General features: G+C 42.0%; 1 protein-coding gene across 8 annotated transcripts in view; it reads right to left on the reverse strand.

Annotated features, from left to right (window-relative positions):
* The window catches only part of sun1b (Sad1 and UNC84 domain containing 1b), a 29,832-nt gene extending 11,165 nt beyond the window's left edge, over nucleotides 1-18,667 (reverse strand). The window contains exons 1-11 of one of the 8 annotated variants that reach the window (XM_088936611.1): nucleotides 18,435-18,667; nucleotides 14,713-14,807; nucleotides 9,026-9,217; nucleotides 8,410-8,600; nucleotides 7,196-7,222; nucleotides 6,586-6,795; nucleotides 5,157-5,279; nucleotides 4,271-4,351; nucleotides 3,056-3,163; nucleotides 1,570-1,668; nucleotides 102-195 (exon numbers count right to left, since the gene is read on the reverse strand). In XM_088936611.1, coding sequence (XP_088792737.1) covers nucleotides 102-195; nucleotides 1,570-1,668; nucleotides 3,056-3,163; nucleotides 4,271-4,351; nucleotides 5,157-5,279; nucleotides 6,586-6,795; nucleotides 7,196-7,222; nucleotides 8,410-8,600; nucleotides 9,026-9,217; nucleotides 14,713-14,789 — 1,202 coding nt within the window. In that variant the 5' untranslated portion in view covers nucleotides 14,790-14,807; nucleotides 18,435-18,667. Of the gene's footprint in view, nucleotides 1-101; nucleotides 196-1,569; nucleotides 1,669-3,055; nucleotides 3,164-4,270; nucleotides 4,352-5,156; nucleotides 5,280-6,585; nucleotides 6,796-7,195; nucleotides 7,223-8,409; nucleotides 8,601-9,025; nucleotides 9,218-10,947; nucleotides 11,029-14,712; nucleotides 14,970-18,335; nucleotides 18,375-18,434 lie in introns of those variants that run through there. The other 7 variants (XM_088936612.1, XM_088936610.1, XM_088936614.1 and 4 more) reach the window with 7 other exon arrangements.
* Nucleotides 18,668-22,438: the final 3,771 nt, after the last annotated feature.

Here is a 22,438-nt window from a genome sequence, read left to right on the forward strand (position 1 = left end):
AGCCAAGGATTTGACTGGAGTTCTATACAGAAGTCAAAAACTTGAAAACCCCATTTGAGCAGAAACTTCTCTTTGTAAAGAACATGAGAACAACAGCTCACCTTGTTAGGATAAACACATTTAAGAGCGACATAAGTGTAACAAGGTGATACCATCCAGTCCCTAACCACCAGAACGCTCCTGTTGCTGCTTTGCCTGCAGTGAAAGGGGGGAAAAAAAAGAACGGTTGTTAGAGCCCTTTGGAGAGGAAATTCGAAGATCTGATCCAGGAGAGATGCATGCAGATCCTCAGGGATATTTGGTCTCACATGAAACACCAGCAGTAAGGCAGAAGGGAAAGAAAAGAGCTCGTCAAAGCCAAAGCAAAGAGTCTGCAACAGAGCCAAAGAAATCCAGTTGTTCAACCGTCTTAACCAAGAACATACTCCAGTGAACCCTCAGTTTACCAGACTGTGCTTTAATGGACAAAACCTGCTAAAGGGAAATCCTGTCAGTAAAATGAAAAATACCATTCCCCACGATACCAATGAATAAAGTAAAAACTATATGGGTTTAATATTCACGAGTATCAGTAGTACAAGGGTAGGTCAATTGCTTACGATGCATGTTTGTGTTTTGTATGCTTTAGTGAATTTTATACAGTATATTTACAATTCATTATATAGTTTGTATAATAATATAGAAAATAATACTGTATTGATCTTCAGTTGTCAAAAAAAAAGTCAAAAGACCCAGAAATCATTTATACAGAATATATTTTTCATACAAAAGTTTTTTGGGCTAAAAAAAAAGTCCTTTGTTTCTTAATGGACTTTCAGCAATAACAGACACCTCTTCCCCCTGTTAGTCAGTTAAAGTGCGGGTCTCCTGTACATAATGAGTGCTTGTTGCATTGAGTGGCGCATAAATCAGGTGTGGGTCAGTCAAAGCCTTGTTTTGCGTTGGAGTTTTCTATATAAGGGACTGCCTCTCAAAGAAGATTCACTGCACAAAAATAATGCCAGAATTATATGGCAACTTAAACTCTCCCTGACCAGTGCAACCTTCAATAGCTTTATATGGTGCAAGCTTTCCACTGGGTAGATGAAAGCAGCTATCAGCTGACCTGTCTAGAATTTGCTTTTGGTGCGTTAGGTTCTGATGTTTTCTTGACCTTAATCTGAATAATGCAGATTACATACAAGGAGACATCTGTCATCCATAAACACAGGACCAAGATAAAAACACCCTGAAAATGGAGATGGAAAGGACTAACTTTTTAACGCCGGTAAAGTAAACACCTCAGAAAATCAGAAAACGTTCAGCAACGAGGCCTGACAGGAAGACAGGCCAAGTGACACGAATAACTTTAACACAATACAGATAAAGGTACAAGGCAGTGCTGGCCAATCATGGCACAAGTCAGCCGAGATCTCCAAGCACTGCCCATGATTAATTTCACACAGAGACGCGCTGCTGTTAGTGGAAAGAGCCTACATTCTAAAAAGCAACCTCACAAACCACTCGCATTAGCCGACAGAAGGAAAGAGGTCATGCAGCTGTTAAAACATCAAGAACTAGAAGAATAACCTGGAGACACAACGGCCAACCACAGAAAAGACCACAGCTTCTTGGTAACAAACCAGCCAGCGGAGGCAACTGTCCGTACTGCTTGAAACAAATAGTAGCCTACAAACAATAAATAATGAAAAAAAAATTAAAAAGCAAACACTGGCGTTGATGAAGATTGAGTCTTTAATTGAACAAGCACCTGTCTTTCCTACTTGTTTACCTCTGCATCTGCTGGTTATAACGCCAACTTAATCTGAGGTTCGCACTGCGCACTGGTTCAATTACAAGGGTGACTCCATACAGAGCAGCCACTTATAACCAACCCTGTACAGTGCTTCTCATTTTTTTAATTAACATTAACATCTAATCTCTTTTGAAAACATCCATTGATCACAAACTTCAAACTATAGCCAATCATGTTTCTCATAATAAATCAAATCCCCTGTCAATAGTTTTAATGATATCAAACCAACATGGAAACGAACAGCTACAGCACTTAAGGTGCTGGTTTGTACAGTTCATTATAGCCATGCCACATGCGTGGCTTCATTAGCGCCTCCCCAGCGAGTACTGGCGTACTCTGGCTGCCATCGCATCATCCAGGTGGGGCTTCACATTGGTGGTGGAGGGGAGTCCCCATTACCTGTCAACCTTTTGAGTAGAGTGTCCAGAAAAGTGCTATATAAGTGTTGGGAATTAAGTACAGTCAGCATAGCTGAATATTACAAACTTTAATTTAGAAAATCAGTGGAAACTTGGAAACACCAACTATATTCTGCTTATTGCAGAACTTGCCGATTTTACAGATGGAATAACATGACATCTATCCACACGTATTATATTAACTCAGGCATTTGTTTCTTGGTCATGGACAAAACGGGAAATGAACAGTTAACACTGAACTTTCAACTTAAAGCTGAATGAACTGGTTTGATTTACACAGACGATCTCAGTCCATGACAAGCAAGAACACCATGAAATAAAATTATAACCAGAAGATGCAGACCATACTAAGCTGGATAACTTATTTTCAGACAAAACAGAGGAGAACATGTCAAAGAAACTCAAATACACTGCAGTAGAGATCAAATGCAGTCCTGGCTCAGATTTTCAGTCAATATTTAAGCAAATAGTAAGGGGATGGGGTTAACTTTCTTCTTTTATGGAAGATTATTAGGATTTATTGCAATAAGAAAAAAAGATTGCACCTGCTGTAAGCTTTCTACCTAATATGCTAAAGTAAAAAGCATAGCTATGTACAGTACTAGTCATTTTCAATAATAAAGATTTTTTAAATTATTTTTCTTCAAAAAGCATAAAAACAAAAAAGTAAATACTTGACATTAAGTGCTAAATTTAAGTCGTGCAGGTTTTCTCTACCAAAAAGAGGAGAATAAACCTAAGACCTCTCACAATGTACAATAGCTGAACTAATAATGAGGTTCTGGTGCAGGGCAATGGACACTGCGGCTGTGATGAAGGACGACAGAAGAGGTGAATCAACCTGTATAAGCAACGATGTGCCATAAGGTCCGTGTGACGGTTCTAAATCTTGAAGACCGCATGTGGACTGTTTGTGTCTCAAGGTGCTTCTTCCCTTTACAGTCGTCACCTGTTGGTGGTGGTAACATTGTAAAACATCACGAGTGCAGTGGAGCTGAAAAACATTATCTTCTAGACTGCAGTGCTCTCAATCCAGGTCATGGATATGGAGGATGAAAATAAAAATTCACATCAATGATGCAGTTGATCTGGGTGCACACTCATTTTCTCCCACGTCATCAGCATGACAGATCAAGCATTTTTACAGGTGTGTACTAGTGCAGGTTTCCAGCAAACTCAGTGTCTGTAGATGTACAGATAATGTGACTTGCACTCATCTTTGCACAAACTGCAAAAGCTCTGTAAAGGGCAAATTTGCTGGTTGTTCTAACACAAAACACCGTAACTTTATTGATTCACACGAATGACAGTACAGCCTGAAGCCACAATTGTTTAATACGTTAACAGACTGGTAGTGTAATTTTAACAAGCTGTACTAATAATGGGCACTGATGGATATTTTTTACCTTTCTCTCTTCCTGTAAATATAATTATAAATATATAATTACACTTTATTATGACATTTTGAATTAACTGCTGTTAACCTAAAAACACAAAAGGTTATTTGCCTGTAGTGAGATAAGTGATGTGGTATGTGATGACTCTCACTCCAGAAATCAAGGAATATAAATGGACAGAAATTAAACTCATAAGTGTCATAAGAATACTATCACTGTTAATATTAAATTAAACCATAGGTGTTCAACGAATATAAAAAAAAAGCTTTTTATGAACAGGTCAAGTCCACTCTCATAACTTTCTCCCATTCAGATGTAAAAACCATGCCTGTTAAAGAAACCAGGATCTCACATGGGCAACGATATCAAACATCTTGAATACAATCTGTAGCTTCCACCTCCTGGGCAACAGGAAATATTTCAGATTAAAAGAATAACATTTCACAGTTCAATTTTACTCCCTGAAGATGACATTCAGCACTTCAGTTCAGACAAGTGCTCTTCCTCTCCGAAGCAGTCCACATGACCAGCTCGCTGAATCAGGATGGAGAATCCTTATCACAACACTCAAACTCAACAATCGCAGACCGGCAATCCCTCGTCTCTCGTGGCTGATTACAATGACATTGAGAGCGATGTACCAAAAGAGCAGTACTTACACAAAGACCCATTTAAATTTAGCCGTCCGTCCCCAGTCATCAAACCTTTGACGTTCATGCTTCCGCAATAGCTTGAATGGGCTGCAACAGAAAAATCAGAATTATGCTTTTACTCCCCTGGTCCCTCCAGCCCCAGCGAATGAGCGCAAGTCGGAAAGCAAATTATTTGCATGTAGCCAGGGCAACAGCATCAAAGGGTGAGCCTATTTGCTTACTAGTAAAACGAGAAGTTACCGGAATAAACCCAGGAAAGGGATTACTCATACCCATGGAGAAAGGGGCAGCAAATCCAGCAGAGCAGCACTCAAGTGTCGCCTTAGCTTAGATCTTTTGGGGTTGTGCTGGGAGGGATGATGGTTGAGCTTCTTATGGGTGTTAGGGCAGATTGTAAAGATATGATGTACCTCGTAAGGCCTCGAAACTCCAAAATTTGAATAAACGTTAAGGCCAAAAGGGATTTCCGCCACCAATTTGCAGCACAACGCTATATCACAGGAAGAGTACCGAGAGTGAGCACTGCACTAATCCTCCCACTGCACAGGAAGAGAATTCGGAGGCCTATTACAATTCACTAGGGTGAATCTGTTTCTACTGCAATGTGATCTAACAGGGCAGAGTGGCAAAAACAAATTGCAAATTTACTTAAAATGCCACTGGATGTCTGGAAATGCAAAAGTAATGGAAGAGTCAGAAAATAAGAAAATGTTTCCAATAGGTGCAGCCTCTTCAGAATGAAACCCAGTGACATGCAAGCATGGCCCCTTCACCTTGCCCAGATTAACAGCTCAAGAGAGTGCAAAAGAGTGCTCTGCTTCATTCCACAGACAGCAGAGTGAAGGTCACCAGCGAAGCAAGACAGGTCAGGTATATGCTTTGTAACAGATACCTTTCCCTTCATAACCGATCTTCATGAGAATGTTTTGAAATAGCAGCATGACTGCAGAAAATACAGATGCTGCAGCACGCTTGCTGGTAAGGAGGCATTTATCTCTGATCGAATGAAGAATACCTATTGGGAGACCAAATCATTGAGGTGTTAAAGTACAGTATTTCAACAATACAAAAAAAAGGCCCGTTAGGTGTCTGAGTTTAATTTCTGTGCTTACAATTAGTGTCACTTATAAAGGCCATGTATTCTATATTCCTGCAAGAGAAACTGGCAACTCAAAATATCCACTGGAGCAAGAGCTTTAGAAGTTGAATCCAAAAACTGCATTTCGTTTTTTTTTTACTTTTTGTTAACATGTAAACTGCAGTCATGCTAGATGTCGCTCTGCAGTAGCAGCTGGACAAGGGGCTCACACTGCTCTGGCACTATACTGCTCTGCCTCACCATTACTGTGAAAGCAGGAGGCCCATGAGCAGACAGGGAAAAGATTAAAAAGATCAGACATGCCTGTGTTTGACTACCATGGACACGTATAAGTGACAGCACAGCAGCCACTGCATCAAAGGGAAATAGAAAAATCTTCAAGTGTTCATAAGATATAGCAAAATGCATTTTAAGCAACCAGGAGACAAAAATAGGGAGATACACAGTCGCTTTCTTAGTCGGAATACAATGACTCTAAAAGCAAGGATATTTAAAGTTGTGGGCTCCAGCCCCTGTATAACTCTCATATGCTAAAAACCTATATAAAATATTTTAGCCTCACATTATATTTATATTGTAGATCATCTAAAACAAAGTCAATAAAATTGTAAATAGTTGTATTGTGTAGGAAACTATTAAAAAATTGGCATTCACTAAACAAAGCAATTAAATAAGACAGTCTACAATTAGTAACCACCTAAAAATAGAAATAAGGGATATGATTTTTAATTGCTACACTTAACCAAAACGGCTCAGAGTAAAAGCACCAAAAATAACTGCTGTTCAGCTGTGTCCATTAGTCACGACATCTTCCACACTCTTCTTAACCTGTCGTTAACATGTCTTCCTTACTTTACATGACAAGATAAACATTTACATTTAGTTAAAAGAACATTCAGTGCAACTAAATGTCTTTTGTTCACCCATTTATCATTCCTTCTATTTATGCATTCGGTACTTTCCATGTTGCCACCAAAATTACAAAACCCTTATTGAAGAAAACGGTTTAACCTATCAAACGTTGTTTCATCAAATTTACACTTACTCTAGGAATACTACAGGCACAAAATTTCAGCGCAGAAAAAACACCATAATCTATGACAATTTTTGAAAGACATCACAATGAGTTTTGTTAAAGCTGTGTGAAGACATGTGGGGGTCAATAGTTACACGTCCCACAACCCAACAGCGCCAAAAGTCCAGGTGTGGAGGGGGTTCTGACCTGACTTGTGCCTTTTGGTCTTGTCATAGCTGTAGACGGTGGAGGAGGGGGTGGGGGAGTGGGAGTGAGAGGAGGACGAGTAGGTTGTCAGAACATCTTTCCTCTGAGACAGTATGCTGCAGTCGTTGCAGATGTAGCCATTCGCCATGCTGGTCTGGGTTTCTGCAGTGTTGAGGTCTCCATTTCCCTGAACTACAGTCGTATCACCACCTAAGAGGAAAAAAATGCATTGAAAAACAGCTCTGAAAGAATTTCAGTTAAAAAAAATTATTTGACTCAGTTTGCCTAAAAGCCAATTTCCCTCATTCTCCAGCTACCCTCTATGCCCATCAGTTATCGACCACACAAGGACTGACTGCAACTATGCTCTCCTATGTGCTACCAAATACACGCTCAGCCCACAATTATTTCATCTCATTGCTCAAATGTATTCATACTTTCCAATGCAGGACGTTCACTGCTTTTTACTTGTGCTTCACCGTTTTAAATATGTCACCTGTCAAGAGGTTTGTGAAACCACTCTAGTCTTGCACACAATCTTACAGCTACAGCAGGGTTTGATGTGGAGTGCGGAGTGAAGCAAGCAAAAATGTATAACCGCAGAACTCACCTTTAAGGTCTCTATCTTCATCCAGACCTGTTAAAACAAAAGGCAGGTTCTTGCAGTGATAATGCACAGATATGAAATGAATGGAGAATGTAATGAATAGTTATTAGGTATTTATCTAATTAAAGGAACAGATTTCCCTTGAGCATGCACATCAAATGGCAGGTGTCACCATGAACAAGTGTTTTTCTAACTTGATATCCAGATCTTGAAGCATGAACTACAGAAGAATCCTAATTAACTGCTGTTCACTCAACAAGACCCAGTTAGAGATTTTAGTGTATTACACAAAAAGGCACCCTGAACTGAAGTACCCCTAAAAACAAGAGTAGTACACCACCTCTTAGTTTAGAACTGGCTCTTCTTTCTCTCTCTTTCTTTATATCCAAGGTTGGACCAATGCAGCACACTCAATCAATTTTAGAAACAATGGTTACTTTTTCAGTCTATGAAAAATGAATCGCTAGAAAAGGGGTGAAAATACGCATTTTTGTTTAAAGATCACATCAGCTTGATGGAACCAGACCTACTGAGGTAGGAAAAGATGAGCAGCTGAAGAACAGCCTTTACAACATCTGAAGTAAATTATGCATGAAGATAAGAGTACAGACTATTCTGGTAGCCATTATAATGAAAAGTATGACATGGGGTCCCTAAATAAATGCAGGCTGCAACTTGAAATGAGAAGAGGGGACGGGAACTTAAGAGATTTTAACACCGTTGTATATAAATTATACTTTGTGTGTTACAGCTAAAATAAAATGCAGAAAAAATCTGATGCACAGGAAATGCAAATAAGATGCTCGAGTGCAAAACAGTGAGATTTTTAATTCAATGGATGAGACTACAGTACAACATTAAAACAAGAATAATGTTCATCAGTTCATCTTTTTAGACAGACCCAATTCATACAATTATTTATTTATATATAGGCATCATTAATTATTGCTGTTACTTTGAAAATGCAATACATTTCATTTACAAACAACAGACAGCAGTCTCTATAAAGGTCAGACAGAAGGAAAACTGAGGTTGATAGCTCAGTATTAGTGGACCAGTAGGTGGCACTCTTCCCTCAGGACAAGACCTCCCTACCAGTGGTCCATAAGCAACAGCAACACTATAAATGATTAAATCCTGCAGGTGAAGAATAAAAATGGCGATCATTAAATATCCTATGTTGGTATTTGTAAAATTAATTTAACACTAACACCTACCCCAAAAGCTGTCCACTAATGTCTTCTCTTGTATTGAGGACTCATCTAACAGCGTGGACATCAGGGACACGTCACTGGCACAGCTGCGGAAGCTGTTCTGGCTGAGGATGAGGGAACTGTCTGACTGAGTCTTGTAAGGAGTCTGTTGTGAAGTCAGTGCAGTCTGCTTGTGGGATGTTCTGTTTAGAGTCCTAGACACACACAAGGAGAATGTAGAATGGTTGACTGTTTATTGGCAATTACCTGGTTAGCTCTTAGATCATTTGGGTCCCAGGACCGGTGCTGTGCCGTGCCAGTCATTACAAGTGCAGCCCTGCAGTGAACGGACCAAGCCTGCCTGAGGTGCTGCTCCCAGCACATCTTTCTGCTGGGCCAGTGGTCACCTGACTGGCAAGTGACCCCTCTCATAGCCAAACAGCTATGAGTTACTGCGACCTGGCACTGCGATGAATAAACAATGCATCGCTTTGGAGTAATTCCACACAATGTTCAACCAGTCATTTCCAATGATCTTAAGACTGGAACATTCAATTTCAGAGCAATAACTACAGAAGCGCCACCAAGGAAAAAATATCAGTTTTCTTAGCACCACAGCGGTGCCAAGGGAAACACTCGCCTGGACTCTCTGTAGGCTCTGCCCCCCCCACTGTAGGACACTTTGCTGTGACCGGTGTCCAGGAAGCCTTCGTCCGAGAAGTGCCCTGTGGCCGCCAGGCGCAAGCTCCGCCGGGACATCCTGGGGGAGTCGAAGACCGGCTCGAGCGCGTGCTGGTTCTCAAAGTCGAGCGCTGCAGAAGAGTAGCTGGAGCTGCAAAATATTAAAGCAATGTACCGCTTTAAGGGCTTAAGGGGCTGGGTTATTAGGTGCTCAGGGTTAAAGGCAAAGACGAACGCAAAATAGAATGAATTAAAAGACACACTTAAAGATAATGAACACAGATGTTTGCTTGACAGCAATGAGTGACAGTGTCCTTGCGTAACCAAAATGCATTTTTCACATTTACACGCTGTAAACTCCTATTTTACACAGAAAGGGACCGATTCCATTGTTTTACTTAACGCATTGCCATATCTCATCACTGCAGGCACTATCAAGCACGTCACACCTGTAAAAATCCTAAAGAAAACACCCTCAGGTAAGACAGCACAGGCAGGCAGACACAGACCTAAGAGAAATTCAGATTGTATCTGGAGCCGAAATTAACATTGCACAGAAATACATTGTAGGCCAGCTACAAATTACTAACTTTGCTGGCCTTCTTTAATTTTTTGTCTTTCCCTATTTAGTTGCCAGGGTTATAGATTTGCATTCTTTCTATCACACCAGCTAAATTAACCTTTCCTCTTTTTTAGGCCCATGATGATTATAGATCGCCAAGATATTTTAAGATGAGCATCACACGAGAGGATCAAGAGAGGGGATCGCATGAGCCAAGCAGAAGAGTGGCGATTTTAAGGTTGTTTCTGTGATCCAGTTTCTTGTAGGCTTGGTCTGCACTTCTCTGTACTTCAGGTGCAAACCAAAAGAATCCTTGCTAGCAAACGAGATTCTTCGTTGTGCTGAAAATGTATGTATATCGAATAAATTTACATGCTTCACTGTAGCAAAAATAAGCAAGATGAGTGATGTGGGTGTAATGAAAAAAAAATCGGCCCCAGAAACATTCGCTAGAGATCTTCATCAAAGCAAAAGGAAGGCGATTCAGAGCCTACACAAGAAACAAACCCTGAACAATCGCAGTGCAACAATGTGAAGCAGATATGCATTCTCTCTGCTCTTCTAAAGGCTTTAAGAAAACACACATTTTCAAATGAAGCCAAAGATCTGCCTGCTTTGTGAAGTTGTGAATTATGCCAGGACACTAAGGATTACTGGTTTTGCCACCTTTATAATAAATACAAATGCAGACAGTCACAGAACACCGTCCTACCATGTACAACTCAAACACCAACAACTTCAATACTCATCACCAACAGTCTGAAAGATTTCTATTGCATTTTACTTCTTCCAAAACATGCTATGCTTTCTTATTAGGAAATTCCTTCTATTTCAATGGGCTAAACTATATTCACAGTAATTTACATTTCTATAAATTGCATACTGTTATACCAACATTTGTAGTTAACATTTATTGATAATCATTCAAGACTGTTTAGTTACCAATTACACATTAAGAATATTACAGTCAGCTTGTATAAAGAGTTTCCTAAAGTCAACTGCATTGGTATGAGCATATGAAATTAAAACTCATTTGACACCCCTCTTAGACAGAATTTACCCACTACAGAATTTCATGTAGGCCTAAACACTATATGCCCTGCTAGAAAGTGGAAAGAAAGAAAACTTGCCACTTTGCAAATTACCAGCAAATGCTTTGTTTTCAGTTTGAAATCGTTAATTCTTCCAAGATTTGGTTCAGTACAAAAAACTGAACTCAAACAGAACGCACTTTCAAACACTAGCCAACCAGTCTTATTTACAAAACTGGAAGCCGGTTCTTGCACAGTTTGGGAAAACCGCACCATCGCAAGACTTACCTGGATGTAGTCCCACAGCAAGAGAAAGACACAGCAACTCGCATGCACAAGGGCGTTTACTGCGAACTCGCTTGGCGCCTCGCTGCCCCAGTACGGCACCACTGCTCACAGAAGCAATGAAACAGCCTCTTCAGTGTGAAGAGACAGCTGTGGCAAAGGTCTGTGAAGCGCGCTCCACATGTCCACGCACAGCAGCTACACCCCGCGCGCCGCCCTGCCAGCCGACCCAGCGCTCAATAGCCCATTGTGTGCTTCCCAGGAGCTGCCCCCCAACTCGGCACACGCATCTGTCTCCCTCACACCCTGCCGCGCCAAGCAGCTGCGCCCCCCCGGACAGGCGAGGCACCGCAAGGCCGCCAGAGCTTCCCCCTCGCCACAAGAGGGGGCGTCAAAGCAAGGAGTAGAAATCAACACAGCCAGTGGTCCCTGGTCTAGAGCCGGGTCCGACTGGGGCAAGTACGCGATTAAAACAGGAGCTGGCCTGTGAATTGGATGCCTAACGCAGCAAAGCAAGACCACGGGGGTCTGTATTCATCTCCCACCCCCAGGCTGATGGTAAAAATAAACTCTGCAGGAGGAGAAAAGGAAAAATCTCATGTGTATTTGCACAAGATGGCATTCGAATCCAGTCCTCCCACACTACAGAACAGCCATGGTTACTGAGCTACAGACCAGCCAAGCCCGAGTACAAAACACTCCAGGCGGCCAGGTCTACTTTTACATCACTGCCTGGAATACTGTAAAGACTTCCAAAAGCACAAGTATTTCATCTTAATTAGGTTTACCTTTACCACTAACAATGAAATGCCGTATCCCATTTCACACACACCTATACAGTATAGAGCAGCTAATCTCAAATCTTACTGTATAATACAACGTAAAGGATATAAACCATATTGTTCAGAACAGTGAAGTTGCAATTTAACAGTACTAATGGGCAAGATTAAAATTTGTAAGGAAAAATTTCTGTTGAGAATTGAAAGATGTTTGAAAGAGCACAGCTTCATGCCAGTTATAAAGCTTTATAAAATGCACTGTATAAATCTACAGTATGTATCGGGGTCCTATGTTAAGATTTTTTCATATTAAGCTCAAAGCAAGAATTTGGTATTCTTTGCAGCAAAACCAATTTTTATATATTGCACGATTATAACTGATGTTTTAAATAATTACACTTAGAGGGTAATCACTAGATACCACATCAAAAATTACTGAAGATGCAGTGACTGTTAACTGCATTTTAAAAGGGAGGTATTTTGTTATAAAACACCAAAAATCATCATTCGCAATTTTTTGTGTTATTGTTATTGCATGACATGTTGATGGACTTGTAAATCAAATCTCTCTTTAGTTGATCTACTCGATCCAAAACCTTGTAGTTCCACAAGAAAAATCAATGTAAATGAATGTCAGAGACGACAGCAGAAGCCGATTTGAAGGTCTGATGGGAGACCATGAAGAAATGGCACAATCTAACATTAACTAGTTCAGCTTTGGGAGATGAAATGAAAATGACATTTAAAAAACAACAACAGATTAACGACTGTGTTAAACGAAACACTCCTTGTTTTTATTTCGGGAGACTTTTCTTGAACACACTAGATTAGAATGGATGCCTCAGTATAGAGAGCTTCTCTCCGCTCCCTGCACCAGCTCTGGGGAATTTTCAGAGGCCGGAAAAGCAGATGGCCCAACGGTTAACTGGTGTCACACGACCCCCCGGGACCGCCCTCTACATGTGCCCCTGCCCTCTGGAGGAGGAGGTCTGTATTAGACACACCAGCCCCTTCAAGGCTGCTTTCAAGCTACGGCCACTCGCTGGTAACCTTCCAAGATGCAGTCGGCAAACAGCAACTGCGAGGAAAGCACATGAGCTCCAAGAGCAACCGGCTCCCTTAAAAGAGCATCAGGGAATGCAGTATATCTAATAGGCAGACTGAACTAGTATCACTTTCATGGCTATTTAGAATTGGGGCAAAAGCAGCACTGAAATTGGAATCATTCATGCTACTAACTACATTGTGAGGAAATCGAGGTTGCTAAACCTAATGTTTCTGTTTCTTAATCAGGAATTAAAATGGTCAGTAGCTATACAATAGAAAAAAAATCAATTTTAATCAAGCTTTTTCTTGATTCTTCGATCTGAATTCCCCCAGAAGCAGTGGATTCCTGTTCACTTGGCAGGAACAGCCCAGGCAAAGGTCTTCCACACACCTAGACCTGCACACTCCCAAGTAAATCTATTACTGGGTCAAAGAAGAATGCCAGAATTAAGTTAAAAAAAATACACTGTAGACTACCCGCAGCAGAACAACAAATGTCAATGAACTGCTGAAATCTGTGCTTAAGCCTCCTCCAAGAAACTGTACAACAATTTAAGAACTGTGTTCAAGGTAGAGTACTGTGTTGCTTGAAACCCAAACCCTCATACCACTGAGAACAATGTCTCACACCTTTACCAAGACATCTGTAAATACCACACACTTGCACAGCAATGACACTTTTAAGCCCTTGCAAGCTACTCCAGTTCAATTACGAAATTTAATTTTTGTAGAGGTACAATACTCTTGCCTAATCAGAACCTTGGGGGAAAAAATGGTTTGAGCATGCAAACATTCACAAGGTGTGAACGCACAAGGTTCAGAAAATGACTTATTTTATGGATTAAACAGATCTCCTGATTGGTCACCAAGAAACATATTGCATCAAAACGGGCAGTTTAGATAATCTCAGCAAATGACAACTACAGGTATGAACTTAATGACATTGTAATGTAAAGTAAATGTACTAAACCGACACAGTAGTGCAACAACTGAAAGTTATTTAAAGTAACTTACAGTATCCTCGTGGAAGAATTGTTTATACACTAGCTCAAATGTAAGCAACGGGGGAAGTAACTAAGCTCTCTCAAGTTTCTAAAACCATCTATAAAAAAGATTAGGATTATTAAAAAAACATTATGGAAACCATTTTTGCTAGTGACCATTTTTTTTTCCACTGGACCAGATGCCTTGAGTGTCTATAATCGACATACAATTTAACGTTTACATTTCTCATAGATCAATTGCATATTGAAAAGTAATTCAACATATGAAAGAGGGTCTAAAAATCTGCAAGTTACAAAATGAGTAACCATTTTCCCCTTATAACTGTATATACATATATTTCTTTAACCTTTCAAATGGCTTTACAATATAGAAGAACAATTAAGTTTCCTTTCAGGGCTTCACACTTTCAGGATATAGATTCTCAGCGCAACTCTTACACATAGAAACCATTTTAGACACATTCAAGTACACCTCTTCCAACGCATTTGCCCAGCGAGACTGCAAAACGTCAACGCCGGAATTGAAATTCCGTAACGCTAAGATACCAATACCGCACTTCTTAGAGCTTTTCCTCTTATGAACCGCTCTTCTGCAACCCACAAGAGGAAAAGTCCCAACGAGCGTGGGCGTCACCAGGGTACAGTGTCACACTGGCGAGTGTAAATGGAGCACATTCACGTCCGGCAAGTCAGCACTCATCCTTCCCAGATAAGAACTTACAATCCTGGTTCTCGGACCCGAAATTTCAGTTAAACACTGGTCGGTTTCACTCATTGGGAATGTGGAAAAGAAACAAGTTCCCGAAGGACACGTTTAAGTATTAAATAATGATCAAAGCAATAAAAAAAAAAACAGTTCAATCCACATCCAACAATCCAGCTGTTCAAGTGAGAAACAAGAGCAGCAGTGGGTTGACAGACGAGCTGTGGGTTCTCACCTGAGCGAGTACGTATAGCCAGTGTTCTCTGGCACACACTGGGGCGGAGTGTATATGTGCAGGCGAGAAAAATCCATGGTCAATCCCTGATCAGACTGCAAGAACGAAGGCAGGGGCTTTAGGCGAGAACACAAGTACGCACCCTCATTCACACCCAGCCATGTCAAACAAACCGCATGTTGTTCAGCCTGTCTCATCCGCAGCAGTTGGTAAACTTTGGCATTTGTGCAACATGCGACTCAGCTCTTGCAGCAGCCCAGGAAAGAACAGAGCTGGCATCTCTGTTGTGCTCATTTCCACAGACAGGTTTCATATACAGTATCTCCTTCCAAGCTATGCAACTACTCTAACCAGAAAGTGCACTGAAAACATTTTCTTTATCAGAAAACAACAAAAAAGGGCAAATGAGACAGTGATGGTATTTGGTCTTATTGTTTACACAGAAGATTTTATTCTAATCGGGACAAAATGCAAATAGCACCTCATGGTTATGAGATAAAAGACATCTGAAATAAACATACAGTGCCTTGCAAAGGTATTCAGACTCTTGCACATTTTTCGGATTGTGGGGTTGAAGTGTGCATTCATTACGCTTTCAAGTAGCAGTGAATGGTTTCACACCATTTCAGAATAAAAACACCTGGCTCCTGCTGTCAGATAGTGAATTTCAAGAAAACACTATGAAGACCAAGTTGCTTTCAAAACAACTCAAGGATAAAGTTGAATAAAGGAAAAGATCAGGAGAAGGGAATACAAACATATCAAGGAATCTGAAGATTTCTTTGAGCATGGTGAAGTCGATCATCAAGAAGTGGAGGGCACCCAGACACTGCCTAGGTTACGCTATCTGTTCAAGATGAGCAGTCAGGAGGAAGGAGGAAACTGGTTAGTTGGATGCAGTGAGAACAACAGAGCTCAGTGTCTGCGGTGAGAGGAAATGTCCAGAGGTCACCAATATCCCAGTCATTCTCCAAAGACTGAATGAATTGAGATACTTCTAAAATCCCACTAGGGTTTTTTTAACAAAACACTTTGAGTGAGCCTACAAATGTATGTCAAAAGGTTTTGTGGTCAGACAAAACAAAACTTGAACTTTTTGCTTTAAATGCACTATATTACGTTTGGCATCACATGTAATGCTTTGCATCGCTCAAGTCTATACAGAAGTGTCTTAAGAATAAGTAAATGTCCTTGAGCAGCCCAGTCAATATACTGAGTTGAATCCTTTTGAGTATCTGTGAAAAGATGTGATGACTGCTGTACATAACGTTTCAGTTTTATGTCTTTAGTTTTTGCTGATGTTTACCGTAACTTATCTTACCCTTTTAACACTTCAGTTTGACCATTTGTGTTTTGAATAAATATGAAATTAAAAAACATGCATCATTTTGTAATTTCACAAAACGAGACACGAGAGGAATACTTCTACAAGGCACTGTATATCAGACGAACCTTCATTTATTAGCATTAAAGTGCAACACCTGTGTTTTACACAGCAGGCTAACATCTACTGCACTTGCACTTCTAAACTCTTACTTTAAATTAAACTATTGTTTTTAATGAGTTAAACAAGGGCTAGTTTTTACAAATGTTACCTAAAATGTATTATATTACCTACGCTCACATACTCATTCAGGGATCCAGGAACTTACAAAATGCTTCCACAGAAGTGCTACAGACAGGTTATAACCGACAGTCTGTAACCTACTGTATATGCCTACTCTTAAGAAAAAAACTTCAAAGAAGTTGAAGAAGTTGGTACCAGACCTTTCCTGACAACATTCCTATATGAAAGAAACACTCATAGCTGTTCAGGCCTGGAGGGCTGGGTGAGGCGATATACATTAAAATCCTGTCTGAAGAAGAATGTGCACTGAAGTCGACTTTCCAGAAAGTAAGGAAGACGTGGGCATTCTAGTTTTAAACCAGAAAGGATAACAACATTTACGAGATGGCATTATGAACGATGGCATTTTGATAAAGAAACAAGTAATAGGTGTATTCCATGCTGAAAAAAAGAAGAGAGAAAACACAATGTTTCGGCCGTGGAGCCTTCTTCAGGTGTCACACCTGAAGAAGGCTCCACGGCCGAAACATTGTGTTTTCTCTCTTCTTTTTTTCAGCATGGAATACACCTATTACTTGTTCCTTTGCAGCCTACGCATGCTGACGCAGCTCCCCACCTGAACTACTTTCGATAAAGAAGCCTAAGCTTAGGCAATATATAAAGAGATAACTTGTATTCGCAGACTACCAAAGCACTGCATATTGCAGGATAGCATTCCTATCTCTCTAGACTATATCTCAGCATAAAGGTCTCAATCCTTGAGCACACCCAGAATGTCCAAAAGCCCTGTTCATCAGAACACCATTTCAGTGCATGAAAAGAATAACTTTCCAATCATCCTTCTTTTCAACCTCATTAGACATGAATCCAGCACAACCAGGCCGAGAAATCTTGAAATCTACTAGAAACTAGATTAATAACTCATAAAACGTGCAGAAGACATACCTTCTCCTACTACTGCAAGATGCAAAATCTGCTGCCGGTAATACTCTAAGTCAAACACTAGCTATAGCGAAGGCCCCTTGTTGGTAAACACTTCTTAGAGAGGGTACTACATCACCTGAATATCGTACTTAAAATGTCTTTGCGCAGAAGCATTTTTGTAAGGACCAGTAGATGTATCATGTACTTCTTGGAAAGTGGCTCTACTCAATAACACAGATTGTACAGAGGGGCCCCATTTCAAATATCAAGGACTTTGAAAGACACTGACAAAGTTGACCAAAATTCATGGTCCATAAACCTTATATACTACTTCAAAACAAGTAAATAATCATTACATTTAAGACCGTTCATACCATCTTTGGTTTATACAACAACATCTATTCAGCTAAATTGGACTTAATAGAGCTTTAACTGTCAAGGCTATCTATTCAAATTGCATCTCATCTGAAACAGCTTCAAATCCGAAGATAATTTCAAAACAGCTTCAGGTACAAACTATTTTTTTCTACGTATAACCTTGCTTCAATCAGTTTAATCCTAAAAAGGGCAACTGCTAATGGACTTAGTACAGGAGACAGGCTGAACTTGAAATCAGTTTCTCTCACACAAGCACAGAGGGCAACACGCTCACGCAAGACATGCCCAGCAAACTTGGCGAAATACAGACAGCTCCTTTTTTCAGAACTCTTTTTTAAAGCTCAATATACCACTCAAAATGACGACAAATTCATTTCTACAATGTGCAAGAAAATTAAAGATCGCGACGCTCTCTGGAACAGAAAATGTGTCAAAATTTGGGATCAGCGGCGCTATGGAAAGATAAAAGGCACCAGCAGATTATTCCAAATCTGGACCCGATGGCGTTAATATCGCCAGTCCCGACAGTCTGAAATGCTAAATTTAGATCACTACATTCTAGCACTGTATGGGAATACATGCAATCTTTTACAGTAAATTAAAATGCGCACAATTGTTGTATCGCGTACATGTATCTTCATGCGCAGTGAAGAAGTAACAAGATCATCCACACATTTCATAGCCAGAACACTACGCCACAGCAATGATTAAAGCCCAGCTTTAACGCGAAGAGATCTGAAAAAAAGGAGCTCACGCGTCTGGATCGCCAGTGACAAACGGCAGATTATTTCCTCCAACGCAGGGGGTGCGAGTCACTGAGAACAGAACCAGAGCTCAAGTTGTTTTCACTTGCCCATGCAGCAGGACGAGTCCATTTGTCTCACGTTAGCGCAATCCCGTCGGAAAGGCACAGCTCAGACACGGAGATGCCCCGGCTGCCGCCCGCATTCCGACATAAACCCCCCCCCGAAAACGGGATCCGAGCGCTTGTGCCCCCTGCGCCGCTGGTTACAGTGTATCTGGAGGGTTAAAAGTTTGCAACTTGACAGCGCTGTTCCTCTACCCCCTGCTACAGAATTCCAAAATGGCTTCCCAGACGTAACAAAGCCTGAAGGATAGCTGGTCCTCCCACTCCAGCCCCCGTTGTCAGTCAGGGCGCAGTTTGAATCTATTGGATAGAGACGATGCTATATCCAGCCCGCCGAGGCTATTTAACTGCTTGGGATGAGGTGCCCAGCCGAGGCACCAAGGGCCACCGGGGCATCAAATCGTCCCCAGTCAGCTCCACACCAATGAACAGGGAGCTGCCACAGATCGTGTTGGTTTTCCTCCCCCGGGAGCCCAGTCCAGCAACGTTTGCAATGGGGAAACGGCGGAGCCACAGGATTGCTGGGCTTGGTTTCAAGGCAGGCGTGGCAGAGGTGACTCAGACTCTCCTGGCCGTCGACAGCCACTTGATGGCTGCGCTTTGACAGCCCCCACAACAAGCTCAGGCACTGGGGGAAACGGCACACGCACGAAACGTTGGGTAACTCCTAACATGCAGACATCAAGGGATTTAGGGAAACAAATCCCGTGACGGGATGAGCGGCCGTGCATTAAGTTGGGGAGCAACTAAGGCAATGTTTTTTCAGCGCCTTATTCATCTTCACTCGCGCAAATTAACATTTGCAGGAGTCATTTCCAGCTGCAGCCCAGACCCTTTGCAGCGCAATAATTTGGACACTCCGCTGCCGGTCAGTGGGTGAAGGTTAGGCGTATACTAGCCTTGCTGGCTATTTTTATGCAGCTGCAGAGACCCCCCCAGCCCGGTGACGGAGAAGCTCGTTTCGCAAAAGCAACGAGGAGGAGGAGGAGGATCCGGTGCCCTATTAAAAGTGCGAAGGCTTGCAAAGCAAATTTCCCTTAAAAGCTTCATCTCTACACTGCAAAGGCAGAAAAAAGTAATAGTGAAAGATTGACAACCAAATAAGAAAAAAAGGAACAAAAAAACATTTTGCAAGACACCTACATAGAAAATGTTTGCCCGTCCTATTTAGTCCGATCTAGAGTCGGACCCTCGGCCGACAGCCGCCAGGCAGGACAGTATTACCGTGACGGGACGCGAGTCCAGTGCAGGGCGCACTTCACACCTAGTTTATGGGACAATCTGCAGACGCCGATAAATGCCTCCACGGTGATCCTGAACTGCAGGAGGAAACCGGAGAGCCCGGGAAAAGCCGCCGGGAGAACATGCAAACTCCACACCGACAGACCCGCGGCCAGCGCCTCCCGCCAGGCCACCGTGCCGACACGGAAAATATCGACCACTCGAATTCGGGGAAGAAAAGCCGCATTAACATTTGAATACGACTGAGAATATACGGACCATTTTAGCACAAGGCATGTCGATGTCGACCCTGGGAAATAAAAAAAAAACGGAACTTCCCCTTTTAGATGAAGGGACTAGAGCTGTTGCCTAGCAACCCATCTAAAGACAACACCCTTGCTCAGTCTCGCCTGCAGCGGGTCCCAGCTATCATTTCCTCTCAGACGTTTCCTAGAATTTTATTAAGTCATTAATTCTTTATATAGCTTTGCAGAAGCCCGTGAGCCGTTATCAAGAGATGCCAAGCGCGACTGTTGCAAATGCATGAAGGGGGAGCAAAGGCAGATGAACCCCGAAAAAGCCATCGCTGACAGTGGCTCACCTGCCTGCCGGGCACTTGTCCCTAGGAATTGAGCCCTACAGTGGGGGGGAATGCAACATCCCACAAAACAGCAACCTTCTATAAGATATTGGTCTTACTGCGCATGAGTTTACGCGATTGCACATCTCCCTTTTTTTCATAAAGGTTTACTATCAGCACAAGGGGAAAATACCGCCCTCATCCTGGCAACCGCAGAAAAACACGAACATTACATACGAATCACACTGCACAAGGCCTTAACTGGTTACCAACAGTTACTTTAATATCTATGGCTCCCAGCTCGTCTCGCACAGTCCTGGACACTTCCAGGTGCAGAAGTTCTCCACCTGCCACATGCAGGGGAATCTGAAGTTTGTCAAGGGGGAGAGCATTATTCGGGAGCACCTGTATTTTGCATGGTAAAAAAAAAAAGATCACCGATTTTCTTTTATGTACAACAGATAAAGGTCCTAAGAATAGGCAAAGTAACACCCCCCCCCCCCCATTTAATCCACTACGCAGTTGTCAGGTATGCAACGTGTCGACTACGACATGAATCTTGACTTTTTTCTGCGACGTTACCCACATTTTAAAGTAACAGGTCCACGTCTTTTACTTATACCCCTCCAACTTCTCAGTCTTAACCCCCCGAAAAAAATACAACAGCGGCTATGCCCATTTGCTAAACTGGTACCCGACTAGTCGGGTATTGGTGACCCGACAGTAATTCAAGATACGAGCCTGTTTAGGCAGCCCTATCCACGGTAACGCTGAAACAAACATCTTGACTCACATCACCGCCCAGTAAATTAACCTCAATAACCTCCCTGGCCAAAAAAACCCCACAACACTTGGATTATTAACGTACGCGGTGAGTCAGCCCAGCCCGCGGCCCCAGGCCTGTCCGATGCGCCGGCGGCGCCCCCTGCTGGCGCGGGGCCGAGCGACACGCAAGCCGGCGTGACAGCCTGCAGGGGGCCGGACCGCCGCGAAATGCGAACTGAACCGGACGGACACCCCGGCTAACACCCAGAATAATAACGCTTCGGTTACCAAATGACAGTTACTTTAAAAGTCTCTCAACGAGTGGAAGTTAAATAATTCAGACAAGACAGTAAATGTCATCACAGGAAGAAGAAAGAAAAAAAAACATCATGTAAAACACAATTCCATTCATACGTCGTTACCCCCGGACTTTAGTTATTTAAGCACAAGTTTTAAATTGTATTAAGCTTTCCAGAGCAGAGCACTGTTTGCATCCCTTGCGCAAAAGTCTGGTAATAACACGGAAACAGCGGCTTTCGCTGACGTGTCCGCCTCTGTCGCAACTCACGTTTTTCTTTTGGTTTTTCATGAATAAAAGCGTCTGAAGCTAAACACGAGGAAGCCAAAACGACCAGAAAAGTGGGGGGAAAACACTCACCCGTGTCAAACCTCCCGGTTTTTGCAACTCCAAATCCGTTTCTCTCTCTCTCTCCGCGATGCAGCTCCTCCTGGATATTTGAAAGTCCCCCTCTTTTAAAACGTCATCTGCACAACACGAGGGTAAGGCGGCATTAACAGCGACAACTATCAAGCACTCATACACAGTTTCTCTACACCCTAACAAACAGCGGTAATGCAAGATTTTATGACACACTTCCAGGCTGAAGTCCAAGTCCAAACGGCCCGCTACTCCAGCCCAGCCCATCCCATCCCATTTTATTCCCTGTTTTGGGAGAGCGCCATCCCCCGGCCGGAAGCCTCCCTCTCTGGGCACTGTTCATCTGGTTTTCGGCGTACTGTACATTCAAAACTATGTTTCAATAATAAATCTGCATTTCAATTAGTTACCGGGAAAATTAAAAAAAATGCATACGTTGGGAGTATTAAGTTGTAAAACGTAGGAATAGACATACAAATACATTTTAAAGGTACGACCACTGGACGTTTTGATGAAATAATATTTAGGCAGAGGTGGCACAATGTGGTGTGTTGCATGAACCCACATTAACGCTTGGAACATGGGTTCTGTGCGTAATGGCCTCATCTGTGTTTTGACAGCTGTTTGCGCCCGTTAAACCCCATCCTTTTCCGCAAATTTGCCTTTTATGTTAGTTTTATCTCGTTCTGTACACTGACAAAAGAACACCAACCCATTCCCACCTTCACATTTTAATGTAGCCTCTACAATTATTGACAATGCTGT

The sequence above is a fragment of the Atractosteus spatula genome, chromosome 18 (assembly GCF_055471065.1).
Source record: "Atractosteus spatula isolate fAtrSpa1 chromosome 18, fAtrSpa1.hap1, whole genome shotgun sequence".
NCBI classification, from domain to species: Eukaryota; Metazoa; Chordata; class Actinopteri; order Semionotiformes; family Lepisosteidae; genus Atractosteus; species Atractosteus spatula.